This window comes from Rhipicephalus microplus, chromosome 4 (genome assembly GCF_043290135.1).
Source record: "Rhipicephalus microplus isolate Deutch F79 chromosome 4, USDA_Rmic, whole genome shotgun sequence".
Lineage (NCBI taxonomy): Eukaryota > Metazoa > Arthropoda > Arachnida > Ixodida > Ixodidae > Rhipicephalus > Rhipicephalus microplus.
The window spans coordinates 59,893,023-59,910,425 of NC_134703.1; the positions used below are offsets into that span (position 1 = coordinate 59,893,023).

The window sequence follows — 17,403 nt, forward strand, 5'->3', positions numbered from 1 at the left end:
AAGCCTCGCAAAGATCCTGCTTCACGACCTTTGGCCCTATGTCAAACATCAAGGAAGCTAAAAGCAGATACCAACGAAACAGATCTGGATGTTGCAACTTCACAAGATGCTTTCACTGAGCAAAAAGCAATAAGTGTTTGCACGCAAACAGTAAACAGCGAGGCTCATCACGCGGGTCGATACCAGACTTTGATAGGACGATTGCGCTCCTAAGTGTCACACCATCGTTCAAAATGCGAGGCGGTGCAGCAATAGCCTAAAAAAGAGAAAAAGGCTTCCAATTATTATCGCGAAAGCAAGCACACCGAATGTGTTTAGAAAATCGCAACAAATGCACAAAAAGGAGAAAAAAAGGCCATGTTTTTTTTTTTTTTTGGATCAAACAGAATGTGACGGAAGAAAGCATCCAGCGTACCTAAACTGACTTGTAAGGAGTGTGTGATATGGCGCTTTTTATCACAAAGAGGCTACGATCATGCGCGCACTTCAGGGCTTGTGACACTGCCAGCAAAATGCACTCATCAGAGGTAGTATATATGTCCAAGCCCAGCATCATCAGGTATGAGCAATGCCATAAACTATTTGTGTGTCTTGAACGATTATTAAGCAACTTATTTTTCAACGCAGTGAGCAGAGATGCGCGCCCGAACTCATGTGCCGGCGTTGCGTGCGATGCACGGAACAGCGAAAAAAGGTCAGGGTCGCAGCACCCCCTTCAAAGCAGCGGCAAGAGACATGTACTACACCCGATGCGAAGGCTGCAAGAAGCGAACGCGCAGGTGCAGTCTAGCTCAACTGTGCTAGCGGCATAGAGTTTGCTAAAATTAACTAGAGGGAACTCTGGCACTGCAATCATTCAGCAATCATGGGAATAACAGGTAGTACACAAATTTTCCTAGTCTTCGTACTTGTGGGCAACGAATCGTACTTGCGGCTTCGTTTATTGCTGGTTTTGGTTTCGTTTTGAAAAAAAAGAACGAAGCCTTTTGAATTCTATGACCCGATTCGAAATAATAAACCTAATAAAACAATAAGGTGGTGTAGCGCAACTGCTGATCATTTGTTGATTTTTGTTTAGTGAGAAAACAGCCCTAAGGCACACGAACACACACGGAGCCAAAGGCAGGCCAGAAATACGAAGATTAGACAAATCTGTGTACTACCTATCATTCCCATGCTCGATGAAGCGCCGTGCTTTGCAGTTTCCACAGACAGTTCCCTCTAGTGTATATTAGGAAACTCTATGCCCAGCGGCAGTCGATACAAGTCGCCATAGGTCAACGAGACGGGACTGGACTCATTAATACTAACTCAAACTCAGATTGAGCCACTAATCTGAGTGAGTCCAGTTGAGCGAGAGAGATTTTAGCGAGATTGAGTCCAAGTGTGTCTGGCTTCAAAAAACAGCTACCAAAGGAAGTCAGCCGACACACGGGTTGACATGGGGTAGAGTGTGACAACAGGCGTTGGGCAGAGAACCTATTACCTCATGATAATATGTAAGATTTAACGTCCCAAAACCACCTTATGATTATGAGAGACGCCGTAGTGGAGGGCTCCGAAAATTCCGACCACTTGGGGTTCTTCAATGTTCACCCAAATCTGAGCACACGGGCCTACAACGTTTCCGCCTTCATCCGAAATGCAGCCCCCGCAGGCGGGATTCGATCCCGCGACCTGCAGGTCAGCTGCCGAGTACCTTCGCCACTAGACCACTGCGGTGGGGCAGAACCTATTACCTCGCATGTTGCATTTGGGTAACGTGCTCTTTACCAATGCAATGTTTGTTATGAATGTGTTCCTGCAATTGGTTGTGGTGATGCAAGTCACCACGTGTGATGGGCTTGTGCAGAGACCCTTTGTTTGACCGAGGGTTAAAAAGAGGGTGTTTGGATGTGATATGGGAAGCGGTGTTCAAGCTTGGACGCGGGCAGACGTCGAGTGCTGCAATAAAGCATCTCTTCACCGAACTACGGCTCTTCCTTTGCGCTGTCACCGAGCACTCGAGTCATCAAGGGGCACCTGTTCCGGACCTCAAACACCTTCTCTCCTTAGCTAGTGTAGAAGCTAGTCGAGGAGTAGCAAATTAAATTCGAGTTTTCTAATCATCGCTTCGACGCTTCCTCCGTTCTTTCAAGCAGGCTCAATTTTTTCTATTTTATATCATCTTACATTGGATACCTTATGCTTTTTAAGAAACTTCGAAAGCTCTGCCAGTTCTATTTTGTTGTTCGTGTGTGAGGCTTTCATGCCTTGGCAGTTCTTAACGAGGTTCTTCATTTCCTGGGACAGCTTGCTAGTGTCCTGTCAAACTACCATACATTCAACTTCCACTGCACACTCCGTAATGATACTTGTCAGATTATCATTCGTTGCGTCAATTCTAAGGCCAGTCTCCTCGATAAAAGTTGGACATCTGTTCTGAAGCGAGATTCTGAATTTTTGTACTTTCCCTTTCAGTGCTAGCTCAATCAAAAAACATATTCTATGGCAAATTAAGCATCCACCTGGGTGCCTCCTTAATATGAGCTTTTAAGGCAAATAACAATTAATTTTACATTGTAAAATTAAATGGAATGACAACTGCCCAGAATGTGTCTTCGGTATTGTTGTGCACAGCTGTTGTCCCCAAGCAAACCTTTCTCCCACATGATGATTGGCCAATCCCCAAAATTTCGATTAAGCCGTGTCTCCCAATGAATGTCATTACACTATAATCCCATTAAAACAAGTCCGTCTTCGACCATGCTCTGCCGGCCTCCGACAAACTGTCAGTGCCCCGACCGTGCAGGAGAAATTTCTCAGGCTTCTTGCTTGTGGAAATCAGTGTCTTCAACAGTGCTGGGTAGTGTCATGCCTGCTTCACAATTATCAGTTAATGCACCACCTACATAGGTGCCTAATGTGGACTATGCCCCAGGTGCAGTGAAAAAAACATGATGCAACAGATTAAAAGTTATTAGACAGTTATAGTATACTGGGCTTACCGTGATAGCGGGATAGAAGTGCTCGTCCGCAGATAGATACGTTACCCGTACCGCTTACCGTTTGCACGCTATTTTTCAGATTTAATGTTTGTGGTAAAAAAACGCTGCCCTGGAGAGTGTGCGTCATGCTTTGACGTAGAAAATCGGTGTGCGGGGCCGATTTAGTATTTCAGGGTGCGCGGGAATCATCATGATGGTGATAGCGGTAAAACTATGAGCTCGCCTATGCGCGTGCTCGTGCGCGTACCACGTGAAAAGCTCCCGAGCCACGGGGACAGCTCGGCTAACCACAGAGAGCAGAGCGCAAGGACAAGTTCGGGCCACGCCCCGGCTGCTCGATCTGACCCTCCGTGTGCGGGCCTCGTCTCGGCGTTGAAGTCCTCGGGTGCGTGCTGGACTGGGCGTCGGCCCACCTCACCCCCACATTGGTCTGGAACAATGTTCGTCACGGCCAGCTGCTGTTCTGGTCTCGGAGCGAGACGCTGTCCCAGGTCTGTTCGTGGCAGTCGGCGGTACGCTGTTCTCGGTGGTGTACAGGCAAGCCCAGGCGTTGACCACCGTACTGGGATGCCCCTGGCGGTTATCTTCTAGACCGGGCCCCGCCTCGGTACGAACTCCACAAGCACAAGGCACACCGCCTCCTGACTACCAGAGAGCTCAAAGTCAAGCACAACATTCACGCCCCAAGAGTAGAATGTGAGTGGACGAACAAGAACATTAACTCCCTTTCGCGTAGGACCATGAACGCGTGTATATATGTGTGAGCTTATGTTGTGTGTATCCCTTTGTCGGTCTTCGTGTATATAAAAGTCTCTCGTTGTCCTAGAACGTTCTCTGTCCTCATCTGGCTAACCTGTGCCCACAGTTGCCCACAAATTTTGGCGAGCCTGCCAGGATAGATCGGCCTTACCTTCTTGCCGAGAGCCAGACGGGCGGGACGAACCGATGGATTTAGAGAAATTGCACGCGATCGGAACGGTCATGGGCCTTGCCAGGATCGGCACTCAACATCTTTCAGGCGAGAATTGGTCGCACACAGGATGCCTGTAAACGTGCAAAGACTGCTTTGTATTGGAGAGGAGGTCGGGTGGTCTTGCGCCGACTTGGAGCGAATGTTGCAAGAAGACCTTGATGAGGAACAAAAGAGAATTGATTTCGAACTGCGGTACAGGTGCAAAAATGACAATGAGCGTGTGCGTTTGCGACAGGAAGGAGAGAAGCTGTTGTCTGAGATCAGCACAGCTATCTTGAAAATCCGAGAGATTGCAAATAGGGTAGCGCTTAAGGAGGTTAATGAAGAGGACCAAGTCAATAATCTCAAGGATGAGATAGTTATCCATGATGTTGACACAAGTCTGTCAGACACACTCAAAAAAGCGTATGTCGGAGAACATGATGATGTAGCTCTTTGTACACGATCTGCAAGTGAATGTGTTAAGCAAATACGTGATGGCATTGAAGGTGACAGAAGTATGGAGCAGCATTGTTTCTGCAGTCGTCAGATGAAACCTCTCGGCCAAAGAAAGGGCACGTCATGCGTATCTGAGACTCTTGCTTCGGAGCCCAACGAAAAGCGAGTGGCAATGACAAACCCTAAAATAGAACCAGAAGATGATCATAATTCGAGCAAGAGGGGCCGGAACTGCCAGAGTAGTAGTAGAGCTAGGAACGCTGTGAGCCCACAACATGGTACTCCGTACCGTGCGGAGGCACACCAACTTCAAGACAACCGAAAGATGTGGCGTGCTTTGGACTGCGTAGCTTGGCGCTCGGACCCAAATGTTTCGATTGAATACTGCTTTATCTATATGAACATCGAGAAGCCACCGCGGTACACAGAAGCCCATAGGAAGAAAGAACTCTGGTTCTGCGCTAGTACGTGGAAGAAAAGGAGGAAGAGTACAACCCTGGTCGACCGATTCTGAACTGAACTGCGACACGACAATGGACTTCGAACTAGATGCATAACAACAACAAAGGTACCAAGCTAAAGGCATTCCTATATTCTTCAACACTTCAACACCGGGAAGCACGTGACAGCGTTCGAAGCAGCGAAGCGGGCAAGGACAGACAGTTCTTGGCTGGACGACCGGTCCGGGGAACTAGGAGACGTCCTCGAAGTTCTGTACTGTCCTGGATTCCGGCTGGGTGACTGGCCCAGGAACCAGGCGATCTGCAGCTGTTCAGGCTGCCGTTCCTGACAGCTGGACAACCGGTGAATGAGGCCTCGACTCCGGCTGGGTGACTGGCCCAGGGACCAGGCGAGGTTCCGCTGTTTCGGCTGCCGTCCCGAGTGGTTACGAGTTCCCGTTTGCTGTGGGCAGCTGGTCCTGCTACCGTTCCGGGTGGCTGGCACGACCCAGGTGTGCTACTGGGACGAACGCGGCGGCTGAGAGCTGTTGCTCGAGGGCGGAGCTTCCAAGCGACCGCTACCCTCCTGCTGCTACGGCGGCAGAAGGCCGTGAGATGGCATGGGCCAACTCACGTTGAAGACGTCAACGGGACAGACGACATGTCATGCGAGCGATCGGCGTCCAAGCCCAATCAAAAAACGGCGAGAGACGTCTAACTAAGTGAGAGATTTCGCATAGAATTGCATTTGACAGACCATGTTAGAGATGATCCATTAGTAGTTGCTTTTTCCGTGTAAATATATTTTGTATGTGTGTGTGTGTGTGTACACAAAGAACTCATGACGCGGATAATACGTTGTCTACTCTATGAACATGCCTACCCTTCTTATCCCACCGTTTCGCTGTTCTTGAACTGGGGGGAAGATGTGGTAAAAAAACGCTGCCCTGGAGAGTGTGCGTCATGCTTTGACGTAGAAAATCGGTGTGCGGGGCCGATTTAGTATTTCAGGGTGCGCGGGAATCATCATGATGGTGATAGCGGTAAAACTATGAGCTCGCCTATGCGCGTGCTCGTGCGCGTACCACGTGAAAAGCTCCCGAGCCACGGGGACAGCTCGGCTAACCACAGAGAGCAGAGCGCAAGGACAAGTTCGGGCCACGCCCCGGCTGCTCGTTCTGACCCTCCGTGTCCAGGCCTCGTCTCGGCGTTGAAGTCCTCAGGTGCGTCCTGGACTGGGCGTCGCCCCACCTCACCCCCACGTCGGTCTGAAGCAACGTTCGTCACTGTCCCAAGTCTGTTCGCGGCAGTCGGCGGTACGCTGTTCTCGGTGGTGTACAGGCAAGCCCAGGCGTTGACCACCGTACTGGGATGCCCCTGGCGGTTATCTTCTAGACCGGGCCCCGCCTCGGTACGAACTCCGCAAGCACAAGGCACACCGCCTCCCGACTACCAGAGAGCTCAAGGTCAAGCGGAACGTTCACGCCCCAAGAGTAGAATGTGAGTGAACGAACAAGAACTTTAACTCCCTTTCGCGTAGGACCGTGAACGCGTGTATATATGTGTGAATTTATGTTGTGTATATCCATTTGTCCGTCTTCGTGCATATAAAGGTCTCTCGTTGTCCTCGAACGTCCTCTGTCCTCATCTGGCTAACCTGTGCCCACAGTTGCCCACAATGTTACTGTGGTAGCGTAGGTGTACGTACAACATGGCGGCACTCTCGGACGTCTGCTTCGAAGTGATTTTAGTGTAGTTGTTAAAAGATTCACTTTGTTCGCAGTAAACGACTGTTTAAAGTGGTTTCACTTGCCCTCAGTTAGCTTCAATGTCCAAGTATTACGGATAAGTTGGCGTAGTTTTTGAGCTAGCTTCCCGTTTCGAACGAGTCTAGGCTTAACTACAAGATCGATGTAAAGAAGTCCGCAACATTATTGTTTTATTGTTTGACGTGTGGTTCATATTTATTTACTTTTATTACGAAAATAAACTTGTAACAATGCTTCCCAAGGTGGCATAGGCAAATATTCTCGTTTTTTTTTTTTTCCTTTTCACTGCTTTAACTTATTAACCATGAATAGGTAGCACCACCACCCCAGCTGAGGCACGTAAACCATGTGAACGCTGCTGAAAACTTGCCTCGATGTTCTGCTTCTGAGCGAAGGCCCTTCTTTGGCTACATCGGGTCGTCAGCCTTGCTCTCTCGACCACATGCTACCATTGCTAGACAACTTCACAACCGTATGCCGAAAAAGTTAGAGACTATTTCATTTATAAACCAAACTAAGTGAGCCTGGAAGCCAAGGATAATCAGGAATGCAGGAGCAATAACTGTAATCACAAGGACTTTAGCAAGTAGTGTGATGTTGGTTGCTTCAGCAATTCATATGAGTTCACCACTTACTTGTGTGCTGTGAGGCCACGACATGCCTTGAAAATTTCTTCATCTAGTACACTGGAACAGAAGAAAGCAGCATTGGCAATGCATACGCAAAATCATCAGATGGTAAGAGACTGCACTAACACTGGTGAGCACTTCGGCAAACAATGCCTTTTGTTGTTCTCTCCTCCAGTCCGTGTTACGTACTCTGCCCCACTTCTATCTTCCATAATCAACCGCTATCAACTAGTCCAAATGACTGTTTCGCTACAATTAATGCCTGTTCATGTTCAAGAGAGCTGAAACAATGAAAGCAGTTCCTAATGGCACATGAAATGATTAGAGACACAACAGCCATGTGCTATCACACATGCAGTCAAACCCACAAAGAATGATCTACGGTCCACCTAATATGGCCAAGCTGTTGCTGTGAGAGTTACTCAGTGCCTAAAAATGTTTTCTGGAAGTAAATAGCAGGAGTAAATACAATAAATAGAATTAATCACAGTGTGTCCAAATATAGAAAACAAGGAAATGCTCCATGGCTGCGTGTAACATGTGCAAATATTAAAGCATTCAAATTTGTTTCGACCATAAATTAAAATGCTAAATTTCAAGGTATTCGAAACGAACAAACAAGCATGAATGAAACCGCATGTAACCCCCCTGTGAAGGTGCTTTCACTGCTGCGTAGGAGTGCTATGCAGTGAAAACACTAATTAAAACGCACACTGTCGCAAAGTCCCACTTATGGTTAAATCCATTTATGAGTAATAATACAAGGCTAATATGTCCATGTGAGGGTAATATGTCTATGGATATATTACCTTCATAGATGTGAGGGTAATATATTACCCTCATAATAGATGTGAGGGTAATATGTCCATGGACATATTACCCTAACATCCATTATTTCATTGAGATAGCAGTTATATGGACAATCTCAGATCTTTGCCGTCACCTTCATGCCCGGCATGTAAAAAAAGGCACAACAAAAAAATTAAACCAGAAGAAAAATTATGAAACACCCGACCGGGGATTCGAACCAGTTACCTCTTGCTCATTTGCAATACTTGCTCTAGAGCGCGCTATGTTAGACAGCTCAACCATGCACCATGAGGGTTCTAGTGTAGTAACGACGATCTACTCATAGACACCATTTACCGCTGGTGGTAGGCAGATCTGGAAGAAGTGCGAGCGTATTTTCTATCACGAAATGCTCGTTTTCTTTTAACGTGAGAACTGCCCTTGATACGCACATGAAAAAATGGCCCCTTTCTGCGTCCCTTGTTATATGAAAAAAAGAAAAAGAATGCCGGGAACGCCTTGGGTCAGACGCCACTGCGTGGCAGGAGACGCTGAGGAGTCGCATAATGTGCCACAGTTAAAAAAAAAAAATATTTGAGAGCATTAGGTTCTGCATTGTCGACGTTTTCAGCGCGTTGCTCAAACACAGACGTAACAACTGTGACAATTTATTAGCACACGCCTGTCTTGTGTATATGCATGCATTTTTATCGAGCGTCCTTTGTACTTCAGGGGCACGCTACATGTACTGAGCTGCTTGTCGTTCTTCGTATGGCATATAAACTTTTTTGTTATCGCATTCATAGCTTCACCTTTACGATGAAACTGCGACCTTCTTTAGGTTTTAAAGCTAGTTATACAAGCTTATAAGCTTGCATTCACACACACATTGTTCCAATTGAAAAAAAAATATATATTGTAATGAATCTGAATGACGGACGCTCCGCTGTTACTGAAGAAGACGATGATGATAAATGGCTGTAGCAGTAGCTCGCGCACGCTGCTCGCCGGTAGCCAGACCTGCCTCATAAAGCATCTTTCGCCAAGCTGCGTCTGAAGCTTTCTCGACGTACAACACCTCTATTTTAAGTGGTGGGAGAGCCGGGGTTCCCATCAACCCGTAACTTCGCAATCCGACGCTACCCTCATCGTTCAACCATGACTGCTCCTGGCCCTTCTCAAGCTGCCCCACCAACAACAGTCTTCTGTACTGGCGTTCCTCGGCAATGCGATCCACCAATTTTTCGCGGCGACGACGAGCATGACGTCGAGGACTGGCTCATCGAGTACGAAATCGTAAACGCTTTCAACAAATAGAACGCCTGCGACCATACGTGTGCCTTTACCTCACTAATATGGCCAGTTTCTGGTTCGAGAACCACGAAGGCGAAATCACTAACTGGTCCGCCTTCAAGACCACTATCGCCGCGGTCTTCGGTCGTCCCGCCGTGCGCCGGCTTCGCGTGGAACAGCGTCTGTATAGTCGAGTCCAGCGCAGGAACGAGACCTTTACAAGTTACATCGTAGATGCCTTGTCTCTTTGCAAGCACGTCGATGCATCGCTAACCGAACACGACAAAATCAAGCACATCATCAAAGGAGTTGACGACGATACCTTCCAGATGCTCGTCGCTAGGAACCCACAGACTGTCACCGAGAATGTCCAGCTCTGTCAAGAGTACGACGAGTTGCGTAAGCAGCGTGTCTCAACGCGCAGGGCTGCCGAAGATACAGCTGAAGTTTCCGGTCTCGTGCACGACGTCACTGCTTATCAAACCGTCTTACTGCCCCACATCAAACAATTCATCCGTGAAGAAGTTGCGCGTCAACTTTCCCTTGTGGCCGAAGCATCCGAGCCAGTGACCTCGTTAGACCCACGTCTACGCCAGGTCATCGAGACACAGGTCACGCAGGCACTGCCTTCATCACCATCTGTCCCTACGGCGTTGACCTACGCTGCCGTCGTTGCTAGACCACCAGCCCCACCTGTATCTGACGCATACCGAGGCACCGGGTCCTCCTACCCTACGACATTGCCTACATACACGGCACCCCATCCTACTTCGCCCCATGCACCTTATGTCGTTAACCCATGGCGCACCTTCGATAATCGACTCATCTGTTTTGCATGCCGGTTTTGTGGGACATATAGCACGCTACTGCTGCCGTTGCAACTTCCAACCTCAGGACGGTGGAAATTCTGCAAATTACCAGTCTGCCCAGAATCCCAACAACCATCTTCCCCTATCGCCAACTTGTCCACGACGCCCTCTCGACCCTCATTGGTCATTACCACCCCGTCGCCGATCTGCCTCCCCGATGCTTCAACGCACGAGCCCCGCTCGAAAGAAAAACTGACAGCCACAGTTCTGGAGGCAAGAACTGCGTTGTCGGCGAATTCTCCAAGACCTCCTTTTTGTCCGCCCAATGAAATTGATGTGCTAGTAGAAGGTGTCGCTGTACGTGCACTTGTCGACACAGGCGTCGTCGTTTCTGTAATTAGTGAAAAACTGTGTCGTGATTTGAGAAAAGTTACAACGCCGCTTACGAATCTTGCCCTGCTTACAGCCACCTGCCATTTCGTCGCGCCGACGGCTAAGTGCACAGAACCTGTGCTTATTCAAGATGTTTGGTACGCCGTCAAGTTTGTTGTTCTTCCACGTTCATCTTACAACGTCATACTAGGATGGGATTTCCTTTCTACTCATCAGGCCCTCGTTGACTGCGCTCATGCTGAACTCACGTTGACGAATCCGTGTCTTGATAACGACCCCCACAGTCCCTCGACAGTGTTTGCTGCAGCTGATGTCCGCATCGCGCCTTTGTCCGCCGTCCTAGTGCCTGTGATTTCCCCCGCTGCTACAAACTCGACGCTCCTGTTCCAACCATCTATAGGTAGTGCGCATCACCAAACCATTGTTCTCCCGTACGCAGTCATCAGCTTTTTCAATGGTTCGGCATTACTTTATGCGTGCAATGTCTCTGCTTGTCCATATATCCTGCTACGCGGCGAGTGTCTGGGGAGCCTCAAGACCTTAGATTGTATTTTCGAAGACCCGTTGTATCCAGACAAGCCATTTTTACCGACTTGTGCCATTACACCAGCAACTGACGCCAATGACCCTATGGATGTATTCCGCAAGTTTATTGATTGCCACTTCACACCTGGGCAGCAGGAACAGCTGATCAAGCTCCTCGAGTAATTTCGAGCTTCCTTTGACCATATTCAGCCTTCCTTAGGTCGAGCGTCATCTATTGTTCACGGTATAGATACCGGTAGAGACACCATTACGACAGTGTCCATATCGTGTGACAACTGCCGAACGCCGTGTCATCAAGGAACAGATCGACGATATACTGAAACGTGACATAATCGAACCTTCAAGCAGTCCCTGGGCCTCTCCAGTTATGCTGGTGGAGAAGGACGGATCCATTCAGGTTCTGCGTGGACTACCGACATCTCAACCGAATCACGCGCAAGGATGTCTATCCGCTGCCATGCATTGATGATGCCTTGGACTGCCTACAGGGAGCTGAATTTTTCTCTTCTTTAGATCTGCGCTCTGGATACTGGCAGGTACCCATGGCAGAAGCCGATCTCGAAAAAACAGCTTTCATCACGCCCGGCGGGCTGTACGAACTCACAGTCATACCCTTCAGCCTCTGCAACGCAACAGCTACTTTCGAGCGAATGATGGACGCTATCTTCCGAGGATCCCAATTGGAACATTTGTCTTTGTTATTTAGATGACATTGTCGTCTTTTCAAATGATTTCACAACCCATTTAAGCCACCTCGAGAAAGTCCTTGCTTGCCTCTCCCTCGCGGGGCTGCAACTAAATCTGAAGAAGTGCCATTTCGCCGCTCGAAACTTGGCCACATAGTTTCGAAGGACGGAATTTTTCCTGACCCGGCCAAACTTACAGCCATTTCAGCGTTTCCCAAACCGACCACCATGAAACAGCTCCAAAGCTCTATAGGCCTTTACTCCTACTTCTGGCGTTTCGTCCGCAATTTCGCGACGATCATCGCTCCTTTGACCAAGCTCCACGCCGGCTCTAGGGACCTTTCGGCCTGGTCTGCCACCTGTGACGATTCTTTCAATGAACTGCGCCGCCTCCTCACGTCACCGCTTATTCTGCGACACAAGACCTATCGGCACCCACAGAGATCCACGCCGACGCTAGTAGTGTCGGTCTAGGTGCTATTCTTGCGCAGCAGAAAGACGGCTTCCAAGAGTATGTGGTTGCCTACGCAATCTGAACTCTTAGCAAAGCCGAAACCAACTATTCCATCACTGAAAAGGAATGCCTCGCCATTATTTGGGCGATAGAGAAATTTCGGCCTTACCTGTATGGGTGCCCTTTTGACGTCGTGACCCACCACCACGCCCTCTGCTGGTTGTCGTCACTAAAGGATCCAAGCGGTCGCCTCGCCCGATGGGCGCTACGGCTTCAAGAATATGATATTCGCGTGGTCTATCGCTCCGGCCGGAAACATTCGGACAGACGCCCTCTTTTATTCGCCCCTACCCCCTGACCCTGCCTGTTGCGAAAGTCTCATCTGTGATGCCACTGCCGTCACCATTGCCGACATGCCATCCGAGCAACACAAGGACCCTTGGGTTGCTTCAATTCTAGACATCCTGACTGGGCGGACGGCTTCTCCCCCTTCTCGCGCGTTGCGTCGGCAAGTCGAGCACTTCACCACTCACGATGACGTGCTGTACCGACGCAACTACCCACCCGGTGGACGTCAGTGGCTACTCGTGATTCCACGTCACCTGCAATCCGAAATTTGTTCCACGTTTCATGACGACCCCCAATGTGTCCACGCAGCTTTCCTAAAGACTTATTCTCGCATACAGCTCCGATATTACTGGCATGGCATGTACCCTTTTATTCGACAGTACGTTCAGGCTTGCTCGACGTGCCAGAGACGAAAGACTCCCCCTCATCACGCCAGTGGTACCTTATTACCTTTACCATGCCCATCCCGACCGTTCGACCGTGTCGGCATCAATATATATGGTCCCCTTCCCAACACTGCAGACAGTAACCGCTAGATCATAGTTGCTGTTGACCACCTCACGCGGTATGCCGAAACTTCATCCCTTCCTTTGTCTACAGCAAAAGACGTTGCGACTTTCGTTCTTCACAACATCATACTATGTCATGGAGCACCTTAAGAGTTACCGAGTGATCGTGGTCGCGTATTCTTGTCAGACGTCATCACAGCATTGCTGCATGAGTGCCACTTCGTTCACGGCACTACAAGGCCTATCATCCCCAGTTCAATAGAATGACAGAGTGCTTCAACCGCACCCTTGGTGACATGCTGTCTATGTACATCTCGTCAGACCACTCCAATTGGGACCGAGTGCTCCCATTTATCATGTTCGCTTATAATACCTCCATACAGAGCACTACTGTGTTCTCTCCTTTTTTCCCCTTTTACGGACGCGTACCTTCTTGCACTATGGACACCATTCTTTCGTACAGACCTGACTCCTCAGAGTTCACGACTCTGTCTCAAGCCGCTACATACGCTGAAGAATGCCACCAACTGGCAAGATCATTCCCAATACAAGACCAAGAACGCCAAAAGCACCACCATGACGCATCAATCAACACTACTTCCTACGATCCAGGTTCGCTCGTCTGGCTGCATGTCCCTTCTGCTACACCTGGCCTTTCTACCAAGTTGGTCCCCAAGTATCATGGCCCATATCGTATACTACAAAAAACATCACCGGTGAATTACCTCATCTAGCCACTAGAACCAGCTTCTGACCAACGTCGTCGTGGCCAGGAAATTGTCCACGTGTCGAGATTTACACACTGCTACGACCCTCCCGTGTTTACTTGTCCATAGGTTGCCAGGATGGCTCCTTATTTCGCGGGGAGTAATTGTAATGAATCTGAATCACGGACACTCTGCTGTTACTGAAGAAGATGATGATCGGTGGCTATGGCAGAAGCTCGCGCACTCTGCTCGCCGGTAGCCAGACCTGCCTCATGAAGCATCTTTCGCCAAGCTGCGTCTGAAGCTTTCTCGACGTACAACACCTCTATTTTAATATATATATATTATGCGGGTTAGTTGGGTCATGACAAATGTGCAGCTAAAGGGCAGAGCTTCATTAAGCTGACACGGCCCCGGAAGCTAGACGGCGAGTTATGGGAGGATACTAGAGGGGAAACGAGAAAAAATTCGACAAATGGACTATAAATTATTATCAATAATCAATAAATTTAGATAGTTATCAATAGGTATACTAATAAACAGACATGTTATCAAGAGACAACGATAATAGTCATAATTTACAAAAATTGAAACGAGTTATCTGGGATAAGGTGCTAAGATAGAGAACAATGCCAACTGCAAACAATCTTTCTTCGTTCCTGTCTAACTCCATTTGAAATCAAAACTACCACGTAGGCTCCCCCCCCCCCCCCCCCCCCGGTAGGAGGTAACAAGGGAAAAGGGATTACGACATCGTACCAAGGGCCCGCATTACACCGCCCTGTGGTCCTCACTTGTGCAGACACTTGTGCTACTCGAATTGATTAAAGAAAATCACCATTCTACCTTGAACCTAACATTTACTATTTGCACATTCTTAGCAGTGTGGCATCCTTACTGTGAATATTATTAGATGCTGCCAATTAGTGCAATGCATCACTAGAGCATTATCTCCTATCATTTTAATTTTTTGAAGTGTAATTATGGCATGACATAAAAATTTCATGTTTAAAATGTATAGCCTATATTCTTTTAGCTTGTGCAGACTGTCAATGCTCTAAATCAGTATGGAGCAGTCTTCCGTTTTTTTTTTTTTTTCTTGTAGAGAGTTTTAAGTTGGGCATAGAACGTTTTTACAGCCAGCAGACCAGCGCTAGTGTTCTTCCCTCTTCACAAATAGTTAAAGGGACACTAAAGGCAAATATTAAGTTGACATAGAATGTAGAACCAGCGCCCCAGAAACCTCGTAGCACCCGTTTCGTATCAAGGAAACACACTGTTCGAAAAAAAAGCATGTTTTAGTTGTGCACGTACTGTTAGTGCAATTCAAACCACCCACCTCTGAAAATGACCTTCTGACAAAGCATTCGACATGCCTGCACTGCTCAGGAGTTGGTGCGGAGAAAGGGGTCTTAGCAAAGCACAGCTTCGCAAAAACAGAACTTGCGTCTTTCTCAAGGGTAACGTTAAGTTGTGCTTTGCATAAATTAGACTGAAATGCAACTACTTCATTTTATTCTGTCTCGTAATGCAATTAAAGACATTTTTTTGTCACCTGTCATTAATTGTACGGTGACCCTACTAAATTACCATACTAGTGTCCTAGAATGTCCCGGTGATAATCCCAAAAGACCTTCATTTACCATAATTTCTCTATTACAAAAGTGCTATTGCATATAATGTTAATGTTTTAGACATTCTCGAACAGTGACCATTCACTCTGACATAAAATGTTATTAGCCTTTAGTATACCTTCAAGTTTCACAAGGAGCCTAAACATTAACAAACCAAGAACTATTGATATTAGCACTTGCATAAAATTAAAAAAAAACTTAGTAAAAATTGTGAAACATCCCTAGGCATCGTCTTTGAGAATAACATATGCAATGTGGGATAACTTTCGCCCATGAAGGATTTCATGGAAATTTATAAAAAGAAGGATGAGCAGAAAACTTTAGGAGTCCTGACACTGATGGCCTGAGACTCCATGGCCATGTAATGTTTTCAATGAATGAAGATCACTATTACTTTGATAATTTATCAAGTAGAGAAATACTAACCTCTACAACTAAGCACATTATGCTGCTTTATCTCAAAACAAGGCATCTCTTCTCTATCTTTCAGATCATTACAAGTCATTTCAAAGGCAAGATTTAAGTGTGATCAACTCACACAGCAGACACTATCTGTGCAACAAAGGTGTCCATTCTAGAAATGCTCAATGGCATACTATGAGATGTAGGAAGTGCCCCTCAAATCTCTAGGTAGTTTTAGAATCTTGGCACATGAGCACTGCACTCGTTAAAATAAAAGAAACTGTCATGCATGATTATTACTACAACACTGATTTGCTCAACGATGTTAAAAATGATCTCAAGAAATGTATCTGATGACACACACAAGGACAGCAACGAAAATTGGGAATAAAGAGTACCCTACTTTTCAGGAAATTTGTCTGTATCGTGTTTTTGCGCAGCAGGTTCAGGAGAGGCTCGTAGCCAATTTAATCCATCTTGAACCCCAGCCTAGATGAGAAGGACAGTCAATTAACATGAAGAAAGTAAAACACAAAAAACGCCAGGCCTGTGCGGTAGGCGCAGCACAGTCACAGCGAAAGCTAGAAGAGCGGCCTTTCAGAGCCTTTTCAAAACACTCAATGGGTAACTACTGCAAGCACACTTGCTTGGTACCCACTAGGGCATTCATAATAAACTTTTGGGTAGTAGGCCAGCATTCGCTATGCTATTTTTTGTCATTCTTTTGAGAAGCGTGGTATCCGCTAAACACTTGCTAGGAATTTTGTACGAAGTGTCCATGCAGAGGCTGACGACGCTTAGGAATTATGGCTGAAGTGGGTATGCGCCACAGTTAATAGGGAAACAAGAACAAGCTTTTGTAATAGGTTGAAACATTGGACGGCCCACTCGTTATGCTAATTGCATTGTGCAACGATGGTTGTTCTTTCACTGTTGTAAAACGCTTTATAAGTCGTATTAACCCGATTGCTTTCCAGACATCAAGCTTGCCTAAAGCAAGTTTGAGAAGTCACAAACACTGGAGTAGCTCAGTGGTAGAATACTGGGCTAGCACCAACGGACCTGGTTTCGAGCCCTACTATGCCATTGGTGCTAGGTCATGCCTGCCTAAGGCAAGTTTGACAACAAGTTACAAGCACCGGCGTAACTCAGTGGTAGAATATTGGGCTGGCACTCAGTGGACCCAGGTTCGAGCCCCACTGTCATTGGTGCAAGTTTTGTTTTTTGTAATTTTGCACGATGTGGTTACGGACACCGTCGGCGGCAGCGGACATGCAACTGCGCCTGACCCGAGTTGTGATCCCATAACAGCTTTCGCTGTAAATATTTTAGAGTGCAAACTACAACAATGACCACAAGGCACCGAGGAAACACTGAAGAATGATTCAGGTAGGAGAGTTCAAAACGATGAACAGGTCTGTCTCGCAGTGGGATGAAGCTTAACAGGCCAGTCATGGTATAAACGGCAGGCCAGTTTGGCAAGTCAGTCAATCAATATCATTAAAAAAGGACTGTGCTGTCTCAGAGAGTTAGTAAACCATCAGCATTAAATATTTTACAAAAGTTAAGCACAAAAAAGGCAAAAAGACATGGAAGT

General features: G+C 47.3%; 1 protein-coding gene across 5 annotated transcripts in view; it reads right to left on the reverse strand.

Moving 5' to 3' along the window:
* LOC119172031 (G patch domain-containing protein 4) overlaps positions 1-17,403 on the reverse strand; it is a 45,215-nt gene that overhangs the window by 6,996 nt on the left and 20,816 nt on the right. For 4 of the 5 annotated variants that reach the window (XM_075892838.1, XM_075892835.1, XM_075892837.1 and 1 more), the window contains 2 exons: positions 16,210-16,295; positions 7,243-7,293 (listed from right to left, as the gene is read on the reverse strand). In XM_075892838.1, coding sequence (XP_075748953.1) covers positions 7,243-7,293; positions 16,210-16,295 — 137 coding nt within the window. The remainder of the gene's footprint in view (positions 1-7,242; positions 7,294-16,209; positions 16,296-17,403) is intronic. The other variant, XM_075892839.1, reaches the window with a different exon arrangement.